The following is a 17,795-nucleotide window of genomic DNA, read 5'->3' as shown; positions in this document are numbered from 1 at the left end:
GTCTCTGCAGCCGCTCCTCTTGCCTGTCACGTCGCTGTGCTTCTCCGGGGTCTTACTCCGGGGGCAGTGACGTGGAGGCGAGAGGAGGAGCGGCTGCAGAGACTGTGTTTTAGGACTCGGGCATTTGCGGATGATTTGGGCTGGGTTTGAAGACATTTGTCGCTTGTTTTCTTTTTGTAGTGGCCGCTGCTGCTCGGCGGGGGAGGCAGCAGCGGCCGGACAGCGTTGCCGGTGGCAGCTGCGGGTGGCGAGGGGGTTGATGTGCTTCGGGTGGGGTGAGGGGGGTGTTTGATGTGCTTCGGGGGGAGGGGGTGTTTTGATTGCGGGGGGGGGGGGGGGGGCTTGGGTGATGCACCGAGGGTTCTGTGGTCCTGCGCTTGCAGTTTTTTTGCTGCGCGGCTCCCTGCCACTTGCTCCAAAGTGGCAGGGAGCGGTGCACTGACAGCTGATTCCCAGGCAGGGGGAGGAGTAGTTTCCCTACTCCTCCCCCTGCCTGGGAATCAGCTGTGAGTGATGTAATCCTGGCTACAGAGCCTAGCTCAGCAACTCCAGGAGCCACGGACACAGGCAGTCCCACATTAGAACGTTGGTGGTGAGAATTATTTTATAGGATGTGACAATTTTAGCAATTGTACATGAATTGGAAATTTCAAGTGGTATTTTTCACAATATTGTTACTCTGGTACTTAAGAGCATTTCCTCTCTGAACTGAGGTTGATTTAGATTCAAGAAGTACCGCTTTGGTGCAGGCATTCTCAAGACTATTGTATACTGGTCCCCCTAGACCAAATTGTGATTTAAAAGCTAAATGTTAAAGCCAAAATGCAGAAATCTCAAAGGCAACTAATATATTAGCATACGAGTTAAAAGTATTCACATATGTTTTAGAGAGAGCAATATCCTAAATGGCTGGTAGACTTGAAAATTTTACTTAGTTTCAAACTTTGCATGCCTGAGTGTATTGAGCTTCCATTCTTACTTGAAGTGGTTTACAGACCCGACCTTGGCCCCAGTATAATTTTGATAAAATATAGTCATTGAGATTTATTAACCCTAGCATAATGTAATTTTTCTTGAAGCAAATCTTTGTACTATATATAGATGAGAGAATTGTCAAAACTGCCTGCGTTAATACCAAAAATGTGTGTGAGCTTTATACAGCTTTCAAAGGAAAAGTAATAAGCATAAATTGTCTTCTGAAAATTGCCTGTTTTTTCTGCAGATAGTTTTACTGATAAAAATTACAAAACTCTGTATTAATTCCCCTGAAGTAACCCTAATGCCCTTAGTTCCTCCACACAGTGCAGGTAAAACCAAGCCCATCACAGAAAAATGTGTTTTACCTGCATTAAAGGTGGTTAGTTTCAAACAGTTAATTTGCCTGAGGAATTAGCTTTTGAAAATTGCCCCTAAAATGGTTGGAATGCTTTTATAGAAGTATAGGCAGTTTAGGGCCTTGTTTACTAAGGCATGCTAGCATTTTTAGCATGTGCACAAAATTAGCGCATTCTAAAAATACTAACACGCCTTTAGCGCGGCTTAGAAACAGGGCACTTAGTTTATAACTAAACGGTAGATTATTATGTGTTTTTACTAGCGTCTTCACTTCTAGTGAAGTCATTTCCTCTTATTCCAAAATATAACCAAAAGGCTTATCTTTTCTGATCCAGTAAAACTGGCCAACCTCTTGTTTTGCTGAACATTTAGCCATGAGAATTGTTTGCATATTGTGTGGTTACACTGGGCTTAATTTACGAGTATTCTCTTGCCTAGATAAAATGTTATGCTGGCATCTAAATTTATAACATTTTATCTAACTGGTCTTTATTAGCAAATTAGAAAACATGCCTGCAGCTCAAATATGTTTTCTAGGGGCCTTTTACTAAGCCGTGTAAGTGCCTACATGCGCCCAATACACAGCAATTCCAATTTACTGCCCACCTACTGCGTGGCCCGTGCGCTAATTTCATTTGTACACGCTGGAAAATATTTTCTGGCGTACGGGCAGTAATCAGCATTTTACCTGCATAGACCATTACCGTCCAGTTACTGCGTGAGACCTTACCACTAGGTCAATGGCTGGCGGTAAGGGTCTCGGACCCTAAATGGACATGCGGCAATTTTCACTTTGCCACATGTCCATTTTCATCAAAAATGTAAAGGCATTTTTTATAGGTGCGCTGAAAAAAGATTCTACGCACTCCCAAAACACGCGTCTACACTACTGAAGGCCATTTTTCAGCATGCCTTAGGTAAAAGGGCCCCCCAATTTGCTAAGAAAGAACAGTTAAGCATAAGATCATTAAAGTACTCCAACAAAATTACTTTATGTAAAGAGTTGACAAAGTAACAACTCTGTTTAAAAATTTTATTTATTTTTTTGAAAAGTGCTATCCCTTTGTGTCTTTCACAGTAGCTACCCAGACCCTGCTGATGAATAGCAATGGAATGTGCTTTAATAGAGCCTTAGGTTTATTAATCTTGTTTTGTCTAGTTAGTTTACTTGTAGGTCTATCACTAGTTTGGGTGGTTATGCTGTTAATGCATTGTTTCTTTAGGGTTTTATTTCTAACATTCCAGTTTCTATTGAACAGCAAGTCCTTGCTGGTGATACTTTAACTGTAAATTCTGAACAGATTGGAAGATTATAATTAAGGCTTTAGATTTTAGCTTTTAACAGATAAATATTGATAAAAACCCCCAATGCAAAAAACATCAAAATTCATCATGTTTGGATAAATACTGGAAAACACCCCTACCCTGGCTTGTACTGTCTTCCACTCAATTGTTTTTTGCTGTACTCTTGACTGTTGCACAGGCACATAATTTTAACTGTAAAAAGTTCCAAGCAATAGTACCTGTGGTGCAAAAACAAAGTGATTTTTTTCTCCCATGCCTTCAATGAACACCCCTAACTGGGAAAACACAACTCAGAAGCCCTAATTATAATATGAAAATTAACATTTTCACTTTTGGTAACAAGATGCCATATTATGGCAGAGAGACATGTTAAATAGGGTGGTCTGGGCAGAAATTTTACAAACTTAGAAATAAGTGATATCTAAGAAGTGATGTAAAATTGTAAAGCTTGTATCTAAAATGACTAAGTGGAATGTGTGAAGAAGTAACTTTTTTTATCTGTAGATCTGGAATTGGTTTAAGTTATTAAACTCAAACATCTGCTGTTTTCATACAAATTCATTTTGGTATAAAAGCAATGATGTTTGCATTGCATGCATCTTGAACTAGAAAATATTTTTGTTTTGAAAATATGAAGATCAAAACTAGAATTTAAATGGTATGAAAAAATAGCAAATTTTATTATTGATAATTTTGAAGTGTAGCATGTCATCACAAGTTTTGTTTTATTTAGAATTCCAATAAAGCATTTTTTATATCTTGTCATGGGTCTTCATTTTCTTTTTCACGGAGAGAGTGGTAGATACTTGGAATGCCCTCCCGCGGGAGGTGGTGGAGATTAAAACGGTAGCGGAATTCAAGCATGCGTGGGATAAACATAAAGGAATCCTGGGCAGAAGGAATGGATCATCAGAAGCTTAGCCGAGATTGGGAGGCGGGGCTGGTGTTTGAGTGGTGGGGCTAGTTCTGGGCAAGACTTCTACGGTCTGAGTCCTGAAAATGGCAGATACAAATCAAGGTAAGGTATACACAAGAAGTAGTACATATGAGTTTATCTTGTTGGGCAGACTAGATGGACCGTGCAGGTCTTTTTCTGCCGTCATCTACTATGTTACTATGTAAATTGAGTTCGGAGACATTTAATAAACCTAATATATGTAGCCTGAATGATGGTCCCAAAAAACAACAAGGCAAACGATCTGCAAAATCCAATATGGGAAAGAAAGCCAGCAGATCAATGTCACAACAAAAAGATTTTATTGAAGATACCATGTATGAACAAATCGCCCGACACAGGCCGTGTTTCGCCCACCTAGGGCTGCGTCAGGGGCTAATTTGAAACCTTCGTAAAGGGGCAAATATGGTGCATAAAAGTCAAGAAAAAACCAGCTAAAATGGGAATACTGTGGTCTCTACCATACACAAATGGACACACCATTATTGAAGCTTCAATAATGGTGTGTCCATTTGTGTATGCTAGAGACCACACGGCCTGTGTCGGGCGATTTGTTCATACACGGTATCTTCAATAAAATCTTTTTGTTGTGACATTGATCTGCTGGCTTTCTTTCCCGCCTGAATGATGGTGACATGGTGGTGACGGAGACGTTCAATAAACCTCATATATATAGCCTAAAGGGTGGTGACATGGTTATCTGACAAATCCATTACTCAGTACCCCCTGAGATTTACGTAAGAATAGCGATAAGAAAGATTTGGAGTTGGGTAACAAAAGAGATGTTATATAATTCAGGCATAGCGTGCAGCTTTTTGACCCCTAATTTATGTTATCTTATACTAAATTGACTCCTTTATACATTTTTAGGCAGAACGTTACAAAACCCTGATTGAAGAGCTTCAGGAAAGCAGGATCCAGTTACAACTTTTTAAGCTTTTTCACAATGAAAAAAAAATCAGTGCTGTAAACCTTACCTTGAATGAAAGGAATGAAGATGTGACTAGAAGAAAAGGCCATCTTTCAGCAGCTGAAGAATCACTAAAAGCAAAGAAAAAGGAGCTTGGAAAACTAAGCAGAGAACAACTACAAATTGAAAAAGATGCAAAGTAAGATTTTTCTTTCTTTTTTTTTTTTTTTTTGGTAATGCAAGATATTCCTGAGCATTTGTTTCATAAGAATATAATTAAAATAATTAATATTTGAATATAAGGGAGCTAGTAGCAGTAATAACTCATATAAAAAATGAGTGAGTCAAAATGGTCATCATGATATTCCAGAAATGGTGTGTACTCCAAATAATCACAAACTTTGAACATAATGCTTCTTTTCTATGAAGATAAAATAAGCAACCAGGGTTTTATTCAAATAATCTGCTTAATATGAAAAATTATTTACACTTTATAGTGAATAACATCTTTTGACTGTTGGAATTTATGTTCCTTAAGAGCAAGAAGCTGTAAGATTCCTCAACAGCGATGTGAGAGACTGATATCAAATTATATGAAGCATTGGGTTGCAATTATTGCTGCTAAAGGTGGTGCAACCAGTTATTATGAATAAAGATGATTATATTAAAGAAATTAATAGACAATTGGATGATTGTACTTTTTATAAAGCTCTTAAGAATGACCCTACTTGTACCATCAAAAAAGAAATTTGTGCATTAGTTTCACTAGGTAGGGAAGCCCAATACATTACATTGAAAGAAGCAGATTTTCTAACAGTTGAAGAACTGGTCATTCCCACATTATCATGCATATTTTCAAAGCACTTTGGGAGGCTAAGTTCCATAGGTTTCTATGGAACTTTGGGAGGCTAAGTGCTTTGAAAATGAGCCCGTATATATTCTACCGAAAATACATAAGTCCCTTACCTCTCCACCGGGCAGACCCATTGTATCTGCTTGTAGTTCAATATTGGAACCACTCTCTGTTTTTGTAGATACATTTCTACGACTTTTTGTTAGCATACATACATGACATACATACATGACTCTGCAGACATGATTAATATATTGAATACAATTATACCTAACAAAGATATAATATTAGTAACCTTAGACATAGAGAGTCTATACACAAACATACCTCAATTAGAATCCATTGAAATTATTAGGAGAACTATAACAAATAGAGATTTTGACCGTCGCGTACCCACTGATTTTATTATTGAATTAGCTATTATTGGATTAACCAAGAATTATTTCACATTCAGTGGAAGGTTTTATCAACAAATCAAAGGCACGGCTATGGGTGCAATGTTTGCACCATCCATTGCGAATCTGTATGTGAGTAACTTTGAAGAGAAGTGTCTGATAGATAATAATTTTTGAACCAATATCCTACTTTGGAAGTGCTACATAGATGACATTTTTTTGATTTGGATCGGGACAATCACAAACCTTGAGAGTTATTTTCTGTTGATTAAACACTTTAGATTTCAACCTGAAATTTCAAATGAATTATGATATGAAGTGCATTCCTTTTTTGGACATTAATATTAGTATTAAAGGTAATAAATTCATAACAGACATCTATCGGAAACCCACATGTGTCAACAAATGTTTGAAGTACAACAGTTGTCACAGTTCATCTTTGAAAAAAACCCTACCATACAGCCAATTCTTACGTCTTCATAGATTGTGCTCTGACCCTCGCACATTTTATTTTAGGTCTATTGATATGACAAGGCGTTTTCAAGAAAAGGGTTATCCATCCCAACATATTCATAAAGGATTCCAGAGAGCATCTAGTTTATCAAGATCCACACTGTTAAAACCAGTTAAGAAGAAAAATAATGATAAAATTGTATGCACTTTACCATTTAATCACATGTCTAACCCCATTGTGAAAATTATAAGAAAACATTGGCATCTGTTACAAGAAGTCTGTTCATTTACTGATAAGGAACTTCTTATAGCATACAAATGAGAAAGGAACCTAAAAGAAATGTTAGTTCCATCAGCATTATGCAATGAGGTTATAACACTGAGAAATCTACCAGTAGGACATTTCCCCTGTGGATCTTGTTCCGTTTGCAACGTTAATATGAAAACTACAGTTTTCCAGATTCCATCCACTAACAAAAAAATACATTTAAAAGAGTTTTCAAATTGTAAGTCCAAGAATGTCATCTATGCAGTGCTTTGTCCATGTGGTTTGGGGTATATAGGAACTGAGTTCGATTCCCGGCACAGGCAGCTCCTTGTGACTCTGGGCAAGTCACTTAACCCTCCATTGCCCCATGTAAGCCGCATTGAGCCTGCCATGAGTGGGAAAGCGCGGGGTACAAATGCAACAAAAAAAAAAACAAGAAAAAATTTAATATTAGAATTATTGAACATAAGAGTGCTTTAAAAAGAAATGCACTAGAGAAACCATTGGTTGAACATTCTAGAGATTTAGGACACAAATTTGAAGATTTACATTTTTGCATTATATTTGTACACAAACAAAATTGGAGAGGAAGACCAGTTGATACCCTCCTCCTTATGAAGGAGCAACAGTTTATTTTCGAATTGCAGACTTTGCACCCAAATGGGTGAAATATGGAAACAAATTTATCTGTATTTCTTTGAAAAATAGGACACGTATTATTTTAAACAATTATCTGTATTTTCTTTTCTTTTTTAGTTTTTTATTTTTAAGGAGCCAAACCAATGCATACTATTTTATTTAGGGTGACTTGCTTAGATTTCTTTTTATTCACTTTTTTTAAATTTATTTTTATTGTTTACATATTTTTTATTCATACACTTTTTCAACTTAAAGAGTGTATATATATTTGTTGTATTGACAAATTATAGCGGAGTGTGCCCTTTGATTGTATTTGATATTTACAAAATAAAAAATATGTGGAGGGATCATTTACATATTGCCAGCTCATTATCGTGCTATATGTGGAGATTTTTTTCTTACGTTTTTCATGTGGTGTTTTAATCAGGAGTAACCTTATGCAATAGTTATACTTTTTTACATTTTTTAGTGAGATAAAAAAATAAACAATTTTTCACAGTTGAGTGATTTGAGATGGAGAGGCAGTTCATCATGATTTCTTTATTTTTCCTTTTTTTCATTCTTCATAAATTATGCATGCTGCTCCTGTGGGTGTTTTGTTTTTTCCAGTGCTCCTTGATGTCTTCTATGTCTGTCAGCTGTTTTGCATTTTGGCACGTTTTTGATGCGGAAATGACATATTTTTATAGAGACAAACCAATGCACACTATTTCACTTAAGGTGACTTGCTTAGATTTCACTTTTATGTAGCCAAACCAATGCACACTATTTTGTTTAGGGTGACTTGCCTAGATTTCTTCTTTTTATTTATTTTTATATTTTTTATTGTTTACATATATTTTTTATTCATACACTTTTTTTAGCTTAAAGAGTGTGTATATATTTTTTCACAAGTTGATGGTTATTTACAAAATAAAAAATATGTGGAGAGGGCATTTACATATTACAGCACATTATTGTGCTATATGTGAAGATTTTTTCTTACTTTTTTTCATTTGGTGTTTTAATCAGGAGTAATCTAATGGAATAGTTCTATTTTTATTTACAGTTTTTAGTAAGATATAAAACAAACAATTTTTCACAGTAGAGTGATTTGAGATTGAGAGGCAGTTCATCATGATTATTTTTTTTTATTTTTCCACTTTCTCATTCTTCATAAATTATATGTGCTGCTCCTATAAGTGTTTTGTTTTCTTCAGTGCATTTTGTTTTTTTCCAGTGATCCTTGATATATTCTATATATATCAACTATTTTAGATTTTGTCGCATTTTTTAATAAGGAAATGACGTATATAAAGACTATGCCACTTCCGCCGCCTTTTCCAGCGTTACTAGCAGAGCGTCTCTGGATGATCAGACATATGATCGTAAGTAACTTTTGTTTGTAGCTTTCCCCTTGGGGTAATGCGTTATACATCGCACCCACGTCAACAATTTTATGAGTTACTCTCTTCGCTGAGTGATTGAATGATGTCCAGTGGATGATCTGGTATTTTGGTTATTTTGGTGATTTGTTTTTTGTTTTTTTTTTGTTTTTTTAGTGTTTATTTTGAACAATAGATACCTTCCACATGGATTACTACTACTACTACTACTATTTAGCATTTCTATAGTGCTACAAGGCGTACGCAGCGCTGCACAAACATAGAAGAAAGATAGTCCCTGCTCAAAGAGCTTACAATCTAATGGACAAAAAAAATAATAAAGTAAGCAAATCAAATCAATTAATGTGAACGGGAAGGAAGAGAGGAGGGTAGGTGGAGGCGAATGGTTACAAGTGGTTACGATTAATTATAAGCTTTGACGATTTTATGATTTTAGATGCGTCATATACAATTCATTTTTTAAATATTATTTATGGTAGGAGACTCCCGTTTGCATTGTTACATTTCATCATTTTACATATTAAGGCTGTATTTGACAGTTGGTGTCCTTTGAATGACGCTTTGAATAATAATTACACTTTAGATTAACTTCTTGTTTCATCAATTTAGGGACATTCTGGATGTGCTGGTTTTCTTTTTCTTTTATGGATATTGCAAGTGAGTAATTGATTCTTTAGTGGCACATTGCAAGTGAGTATTTGACTCTATAGTTAGCCCCTCTCTTTCAATTCTGTTAGCTTTTCATTTTTATTTTATTTTCATTCCTATTCATTTTTATTTTATTTTGATTTTGATTCTTACTATATTTATTTTTTCATTTTTTCATATTTTTCTATATATTTTTTTTAAGTTTTCCATTTTAGGTACGTGTCTTATTTTTTTAATTTTTTTAATTTTTAAATTTAATTGTTTCCTTGGTATTTGGATAGCCTGTTATATACAGTATGTTTTATAATTTTATGTTTTATTATATGTGTATCAATATATTTTGTTATAGATGGCTTACTTATACTAGTAAAAAAGCCCCATTTCTGAACAGAATGAAACGGGGGCTAGCAAGGTTTTTTGGTGATGTAGTTTGTGTGATGGTGAGCCTCCGCGTCTACCTTGCTGCGTTCTGTTGAGGGTGTGTGTGTGGTTTGAGGGTGTTTAATGTGCGCGGGTGGTTGCTGAGATTGGCAGAAGTCTGGAGCGATTTGTAGGCAGGGAGAGGAGTAGGGAAATATGCTCTGATACTCTCCTCTGATACTGGCACACACACCAACACAGAAATACACTGCAGCCTCACAATTAGCAAAGCCTGCCCCTACCTTCCACCATCAACCCTCTCACTCACATACACACTGATGAACGATCCCAGTTCCACCCTTCCCAACCCCCAACTTGCTGTAAAAAAAAAATGACAATCATCTGACTTGGCTCAGAATTAGCCCAAACACATAAGGTGAGCCAAAACCAGATCCCAGTTCACACCCTGCCACCATCAACCCTCTCACACACATACACACTGATGCACGATCCCAGTTCCCCCCCATCACACCACCCCACCCCCCTACAACCCCCCCCACCCCTCCCCCTGTCAATATCTAAACAGAAGAACTGCTAAGCTGCTGTAAAAAAAACATAGACACACATCTCACTTCCCTCAGAATGAGCCCCTACACCAGTGGCGTTCCTAGGGGCGCTGACACCCGGGGTGGATCGCCGATGCACCCCGCCCCCCCCCCCCCCCGGTGCAGTGCGACCCCCCCCCCCTGGCGAAAGGACACCCCCCCCCCATCCCAGCGAATAACCCCCCCCCCCCCCCCCCAGGTGCACGCCTCAACTTCGTTGGTATCCATTCTCCCTCTGCCCCGGAACAGAAAGTAACCTGTTCCGGGGCAGAGGGAGCATGGAAACCAACGTAGCAGACCGGCGCGCGGAACCCCCCCAGCGGCATGCACCCGGGGCGGACCGCCCCCAACGCTACCCCCTTGGTATGCCACTGCCAGACACATGAGGTCAGCCAAAACCAGATCCCTTCGCCCCCCAAACCCCCTACAACCCCCCCACGCCCCCCTCCCCCTGTCAATCTCACACACACAGGACATGGATATAACATGGCCACTCCCACTTCCCCCCTTTGCCTCCTAGCCTTCTACAAACCCCAGCCCTCCTCCCCCTGTTAATCTCTCACACACACACACACACATGACATGGATACAACATCGCTACTCACTCAACGCTAAACAACCTCCAACCAGGATCCCAGTTAACACCCCTCCCCCACCCCAAACTCACACACACACACTGATGCAGGACATAGATACATGGGCACTCACACTCTATGTATTCCACACTCAATCACTGACACCCCACTCCCCAGCAATGGTAACCCCTCCACCCCTCAGTTCCTCACATACACTCATTGCATCTCTCCTCAAAACTTAAAAAAAAAAACTACCAGCACTCTTACAAACAGCCCACACAACACAACAACGCTGACCAAACTCTAAACCGCCTGCCACCCACTCCCACTAAAGCAGCATCAACCCTGTCACACTCTGTCTCACTCTCTCTGTCAAACACACACACTCATACATTCACTCACTCCCTATCACACAGTCACTCTCAACATACACACTCAGAGGAAAACCTTGCTAGCGCCCGTTTCATTACAGTCAGAAACGGGCCTTTTTTACTAGTATCATTAATAAATTGTTTGGTTGTTTAATTGATCTGCTGTTTTGTTTTCCCCCTTTAGAAGCATACTGCTTGGCTGTCTGTACTTCACCCTGCGAAGATTTTCTCCCTGTTCCTTTGCTGCTCTGCTGTTAACGTCCTCTGAAAAAAAAAAAAGAAAGTGCAGCTAGCCAGTACTTGATTAAGCAAGCCTGTGTAGGACAGGAGTTCCCCTCTGCGAAAGGGGGTGGCAGTTTCTGGACCGGAGAGTCAGTGGCTACTTCTGGCAGGGAGTTTTGTCTCCCCAGCGATCCGGCAAGTGCAGTGTTCTCCCCCCACCCCCGTTCGTTTCTGCACACGTTTGATGGCAGCTGAAACGGTGAAGTGCTGTTCCCGTTGTGAGAAGCGCAGGTCGGCGGCAGGGCTCTGTAGTGCGGGCTGCACACTACAGACGTCTCTTTGCCACACTGAACTCTCTCCTCAAAGTGCCTTCACTTCCCCCCCAGACTGGCTGAGTTCTTTCATGATAAGGTTCACAAGATTAAACTTGAATTTTCAACCAGGTCACCTCCACCTCTCCTTCCCTTAGTCCATTCTCTCAACCCTCCAACCCCTGCCTCCTTTTCTTCCTTTTCTGAAATCACTGAAGAGGAAACTACACATCTTATTTCCTCCTTGAAACTAACTACATGTTCCTTTGATCCTATTCCCACCCATCTACTTAACACTATCTCTCCTACTGTCATCCCTTTTATCTGTCATATCCTCAATCTTTCACTGTCCACTGCGACTGTTCCTGATGCCTTCAAACATGCCGTAGTCACACCATTCCTTAAAAAACCTTCATTGGACCCTACCTGGCCTTCCAACTATCGCCCCATCTCCCTCCTCCCTTTCCTATCCAAGATACTTGAACGTGCTGTTCACCGCCGTTGCCTTGACTTTCTTTCATCTCAAGCTATTCTTGATCCACTTCAATCTGGCTTTCGCCCCCTTCATTCAACTGAAATGGCGCTTGCTAAAGTCTCCAATGATCTGTTCCTGGCCAGATCCGAAGGTCTCTATTCTATCCTCATCCTTCTCGATCTGTCTGCTGCTTTTTGACACTGTTGATCACAGCCTACTCCTTGATACGCTGTCCTCACTTGGATTTCAGGGCTCTGTTCTTTCCTGGTTTTCTTCTTATCTCTCCCAGCGTATCTTTAGTGTATACTCTAGTGGATCCTCCTCTAATACTATCCCACTGTCAGTTGGTGTACCTCAGGGATCTGTCCTGGGACCTCTTCTTTTCTCCATCTATACTTCTTCCCTTGGCACTCTGATCTCATCCCATTGCTTTCAGTATCATCTTTACACTGATGACTCCCAGATCTTCCTCTCCACACCAGAAATCTCAGCCAAAATCCAGGCCAAAGTATCAGCCTGCCTGTCTGACATTGCTGCCTGGATGTCTCAGCGCCATCTGAAACTAAACATGACCAAGACTTAGCTTCTCATCTTTCCTCCTAAACCAACCTCTCCTCCTCCCCCATTCTCTATTTCTGTGGATAACACTCTCATCCTTTCTGTCTCATCAGCTCGTAACCTTGGAGTCATCTTCAACTCCTCCCTCTCCTTCTCTGCACATATTCAGCAGACTGCTAAAACTTGTCGTTTCTTTTTCTATAATATCACCAAAATTCGCCCTTTCCTTCCTGAGCACACTACCAGAACCCTCATCCACACTCTTATCACCTCTCGCTTAGACTATTGCAACTTGCTTCTCACAGGTCTCCCACTTAGCCATCTCTCTCCTCTTCAATCTGTTAAAAATTCTGCTGCACAACTAATATTCTGCCAGTGTCGTTATGCTCATAATAGCCCTCTCCTCAAGTCACTTCACTGGCTTCCTATCCGTTTCCGCATACAGTTCAAACTCCTCTTATTGACTTATAAATGCATTCATTCTGTAGCTTCTCAGTACCTCTCCACTCTCATCTCTCCCTACATTGCTCCCCGGAAACTCCTTTCACTGGGTAAATCTCTCTTCTCCGAGGACAAGCAGGCTGCTTGTTCTCACTGATGGGTGACGTCCGCGGCAGCCCCTCCAATCGGAGATCTTCCCTAGCAAAGACGTTTGCTAGGCCTCGCGTGCGCATGCAGACCGTGCATGCGCAATCGTCTTCCCGCCCGAACTCGCTTGTGTTTATCAGTCTTCTTTTTTCTGGGCTCGGGATGGCTGTGTTTACCGTCGTTCTGTGCCCTGAGGAGACCCTCGCGCTTTTCTTCCGTCCTTCCGTTTCGGAAGTCTTCTTTATTTTTACTACTTGCGTGTTCTTAAAAAAAAAACCCCATCTTTCCTTTATTTCGAGTTGTTTTTCCCGTACAAGTTTCCTTTCGCTTTCGGTAGCGCCCCTGTTGGCCGACCATACGGGTTTTTTCTCCCTTTTATTTTTGGTGCCTTTGCCATCATCGCAAATTTTGATTTCGCCGGCGTGATTTTTCCGCCCATGTCATCGAAGCCTCCCAGCAGCTTCAAGAAGTGCACTCAGTGTAACCGGGCTATCTCGCTCACTGATAGGCACGCTTCGTGCCTTCAGTGTCTGGGGGCTGGGCACCGTCCTCAGGCCTGTACTCTCTGTTGTTTGTTAAAAAAAGAGAACTCAGGCGCCGAGATTGGCCCAGTGGAACTTTCTGTTCGGGGCCTCGCCCGGTGCTTCGACGGTTTCAGTATCGAGGTCATCGGCCGGTGCATCGACGTCGGCGGTACCGAGGTCATTGACCGGTGCTCCAGCGTCGATGGTACCGAGATCATCGTTGGTGCTGATGTCGTCGGAGGGTGCTTCTTTGTCCGGAGTGCAGGTGAGGGCTGTCCATTCCCCTGCTGGTGGCAGTGAGCCCTCTAGTAGGTCTCCCCCTGCTTCGAGGGCTCCTGCGGTACAGCCCCCCCGGGATCGACCTTCTTCGGACCCAGCCCCGAGGAAGAGACGCTTGGATTTGACGTCCTCGTCGGTACCGGGAGGTTCCGGTGACATGCTTCGTGTGAAGGCAAAGAAGCATCGGCACCGGTCACCTTCCCGTCGTGGTACCGAGAGCTCTGGGTCGCCGAGGGAGTCGGCACCCGCTAGGCATCGACACCGGGAGGACCGCTCACCCTCTATTCAGGAGGTGTCAATGCGCTGTACCCTGGACAGCCCGGTACCGCCTCCGCGCCCCAAGCAGATTCTAAGTTCGTTGCCTGCACCGGACTCCCAACCTTCCTCGACAGCCGCTCTAAGCGAGAGCCTCAGGGCCATCCTTCCAGGGACCCTGGAAGAGCTGTTACGCCCTTCTCCTCTGGTACCGGGGGTGCTTGCGCCGCCGGTGCTGTCGACTGAGGCGACGGCTGGCCCTATGCCCGTCGTGAGGCCTCAGGTGCCGGTACCGCTTGTGGTGCCCGCGTCGGCTGCCTCCCAAGCAGACTCTCCGACGACGTCGATGGAGGGAGCTTCATCGCCGCCAATGCGAGAGTCTACTTCTCGACGTTCCCACCGTGGCCATGTGTCTACGGAGTTGAGGCGGGCACGGCTTCGGACAGAGGTTCATGAACTAGTGTCCGACACCGATGGTGAGTCCTCGTGGGAAGCAGAGGAAGACGTCAGATATTTCTCAGATGAGGAGTCTGACGGTCTTCCTTCTGATCCCACTCCCTCCCCTGAAAGACAGCTTTCTCCTCCTAAGAGTCTATCTTTCGCGGCCTTTGTCCGGGAAATGTCTACGGCAATTCCCTTCCCTGTGGTTACGGAGGATGAGCCAAGGGCTGAAATGTTTGAGCTTTTGGACTATCCTTCGCCACCTAAGGAATCGTCCACAGTACCTATGCATCATGTCTTCAAGAAGACACTGCTGGAGAACTGGGCGAAGCCGCTAACTAATCCCCACATCCCCATGAAGATCAAATCCCAGTATCGGATCCATGAGGACCCTGAGTTGATGCGGACTCAGTTGCCTCACAACTCTGGGGTTGTGGATCTGGCCCTTAAAAAGGTCAAGAGTTCTAGAGAGTATGCTTGAAGTCAGCCACTGTCGAAGGCTGCGACGTGGTCATCTGTCCACACATTCACATCGCATTACTGCCTACAGCAGGATACCCGACGCGACAGTCGGTTTGGGCAGTCGGTGCTGCAGAATCTGTTCGGGGTTTAGAATCCAACTTCCCCCCCCCCCCCCCCCCCCCCCCCCCCCAGGCCCATTTTTATTCTGTTCCAGGCTGCACTCTCAGTTAGTTGAATAAGTTTAGGTCAATCTCAGTTATGTCCTCGCCGTTGCGAGGCCCAATTTGTTTATTGTTTTGAGTGAGCCTGGGGCTAGGGATACTCCATCAGTGAGAACAAGCAGCCTGCTTGTCTTCGGAGAAAGCGAAAGCTACATACCTGTAGAAGGTATTCTCCGAGGACAGCAGGCTGATTGTTCTCACAAACCCGCCCGCCTCCCCTTTGGAGTTCTGTCTTCCCTTGTCTTGTTTTGCTATTTACTGGACTGACGAACACGAGCGAGTTCGGGCGGGAAGAAGGTCGCGCATGCGCGGTCGGCGTGCTCGCGAGGCCTAGCAAACCTCTTTGCTAGGGAAGATCTCTGATTGGAGGGGCTGCCGCGGACGTCACCCATCAGTGAGAACAATCAGCCTGCTGTCCTCGGAGAATACCTTCTACAGGTATGTAGCTTTCGCTTTATCTGCACCCTTCTCCTCCACTGCTAACTCCAGACTCTGTTCCTTTTATCTTACTGCACCATATGCTTGGAATAGACTTCCTGAGCCGGTACGTCAAGCTCCATCTCTGGCTGTCTTCAAATCTAAGCTAAAAACCCACCTTTTTGATGCTGCTTTTAACTCCTAACCCTTATTCACTAGTTCAGAACCCTTATTTTATCATCCTCACTTTAATATTTCCTTATCTCTTGTTTGTCCTGTTTGTCCTAATTAGATTGTAAGCTCTGTCGAGCAGGGACTGTCTCTTCATGTTCAGGTGTACAGCGCTGCATACATCTAGTAGCACTTTAGAAATGAGAAGTAGTAGTAGGGGAAGAGTCCAGTACTTTTTCTGGTTCTGCGGTTTCCTGCGCGGTGACAGCAGAGATGGGAACCATCTTGGATTTTGCCGAAGCGCCGCTTTCAGACTCGCGGCTTCTGGCTCCTTCCCCCACTGTCTCCAAACAGCGGGACTTGGCCTCTAGGGGGACTGGGGAGTTCCAGCAGCACCGGGGCGGGCTCTGCTGATTCAGGGTGAAGGATTCTCCCCTGAGTTCATTTTACTACTTCATCAGGAGTTTCTGATGAAGTGCTCCCTTCCCTCTTGTTCTGCTTCTCAGAGGGATTTGGGGGATTCTGGGGCTGCCCCTCTGGGAACAGGTGCAAGTTTGTTGCCGGTCTCTCTTACAGGCTCACAAGTGCAGGCGCATAGATTCTGGGTCCGATGGAGTTTCAGTTGGACCGATGTCTCTCGCCCCTTCTCTGCCTGTAGCTCCTTCTCTGTCTGGGGCTCCGGAGGTTCGTTTAGGACCGTAGGCACAGAGGATTTGGAGGAGGGGGAACTCATAGCGGAGGAGCCTGATGATCCTTCTGCAGTCTGTATGTTTCATAGGGAAGAGCTGACCTCTCTTATTTCTTCTGCAATAGAATTTTTGCACATTGAGGAGCCTGAGGCTCAAGCTGCTCCGACGGTAAATGTGCGCATGGCGAGCATGAGGAGGCCTAAAGCCTTTCTGGTTCATGAGGCCATTCAGGAGATTATCTTGGCGCAGCGGTCGGAGCCGGACACACCCCTAAGAGTGGCCAAGGCTATGGGCCGTCTTTACCCAATGCAAGGCAGTCAGGCGGAGAAGTTTGAACTTCTCCGCGTTGATTCTTTGGTGATGGCGGTAACTAAGAAAACTACCCCTCCTATTGGGGGGGGGGGGGTTTTGCATTAAAAGATATGCAGGATCGCCATCTGGAAGCCACGCTGAGGCATGCCCTTGAAATACTACTTCTACTACTACTTGACATTTCTAAAGCGCTACTAGGGTTACGTAGCGCTGTACAGTTTAACATAGAAGGACGTCCCTGCTCAAGGAGCTTACAATCTAAAGGACAAATGTACAGTCAGTCAAATAGGGGCAATCAAATTGGAGGAGTCTAGATTTCCTGAATAGGTTAGGTGCCGAAGGCAACATTGAAGAGGTGGGCTTTGAGCAAGGATTTGAAGATGGGCAGGGAGGGGGCTTGGCGTAAGGGCTCAGGAAGTTTATTCCAAGCATAGGGTGAGGCGAGGCAGAAAGGGCGGAGCCTGGAGTTGGCGGTGGTGGAGAAGGGTACTGAGAGGAGGGATTTGTCCTGTGAGCGGAGGTTACGGGTGGGAACGTAAGGGGAGATGAGGGTAGAGAGGTAATGAGGGGCTGCAGACTGAGTGCTTTAGTAGGTTAGAAGGAGAAGCTTGAACTGTATGTGGTACCTGATCGGAAGCCAGTGAAGTGTCTTGAGGAGAGGGGTGATATGAGCATATCGGTCCAGGCGGAATATAAGACGTGCCGCAGAGTTCTGAATGGATTGAAGGGGGGATAGATGGTTAAGTGGGAGGCCAGTGAGGAGTAGGTTGCAGTAGTCAAGGCGAGAGGTAGAGAGCTGCACGACTTCCGTCC

General features: G+C 43.3%; 1 protein-coding gene across 1 annotated transcript in view; it reads left to right on the top strand.

Annotated features, from left to right (window-relative positions):
- Positions 1-17,795, top strand: part of SMC1B (structural maintenance of chromosomes 1B) — a 1,336,696-nt gene that overhangs the window by 228,200 nt on the left and 1,090,701 nt on the right. Inside the window, exon 5 of the mRNA XM_030213853.1 lies at positions 4,466-4,704. Within this exon, the coding sequence (XP_030069713.1) occupies positions 4,466-4,704 (239 nt within the window). The remainder of the gene's footprint in view (positions 1-4,465; positions 4,705-17,795) is intronic.

The sequence above is a fragment of the Microcaecilia unicolor genome, chromosome 9 (assembly GCF_901765095.1).
Source record: "Microcaecilia unicolor chromosome 9, aMicUni1.1, whole genome shotgun sequence".
NCBI lineage: Eukaryota > Metazoa > Chordata > Amphibia > Gymnophiona > Siphonopidae > Microcaecilia > Microcaecilia unicolor.
Note: the sequence above shows the minus strand (reverse complement) of the source record. Positions and strands in the feature narration are given on the sequence as shown.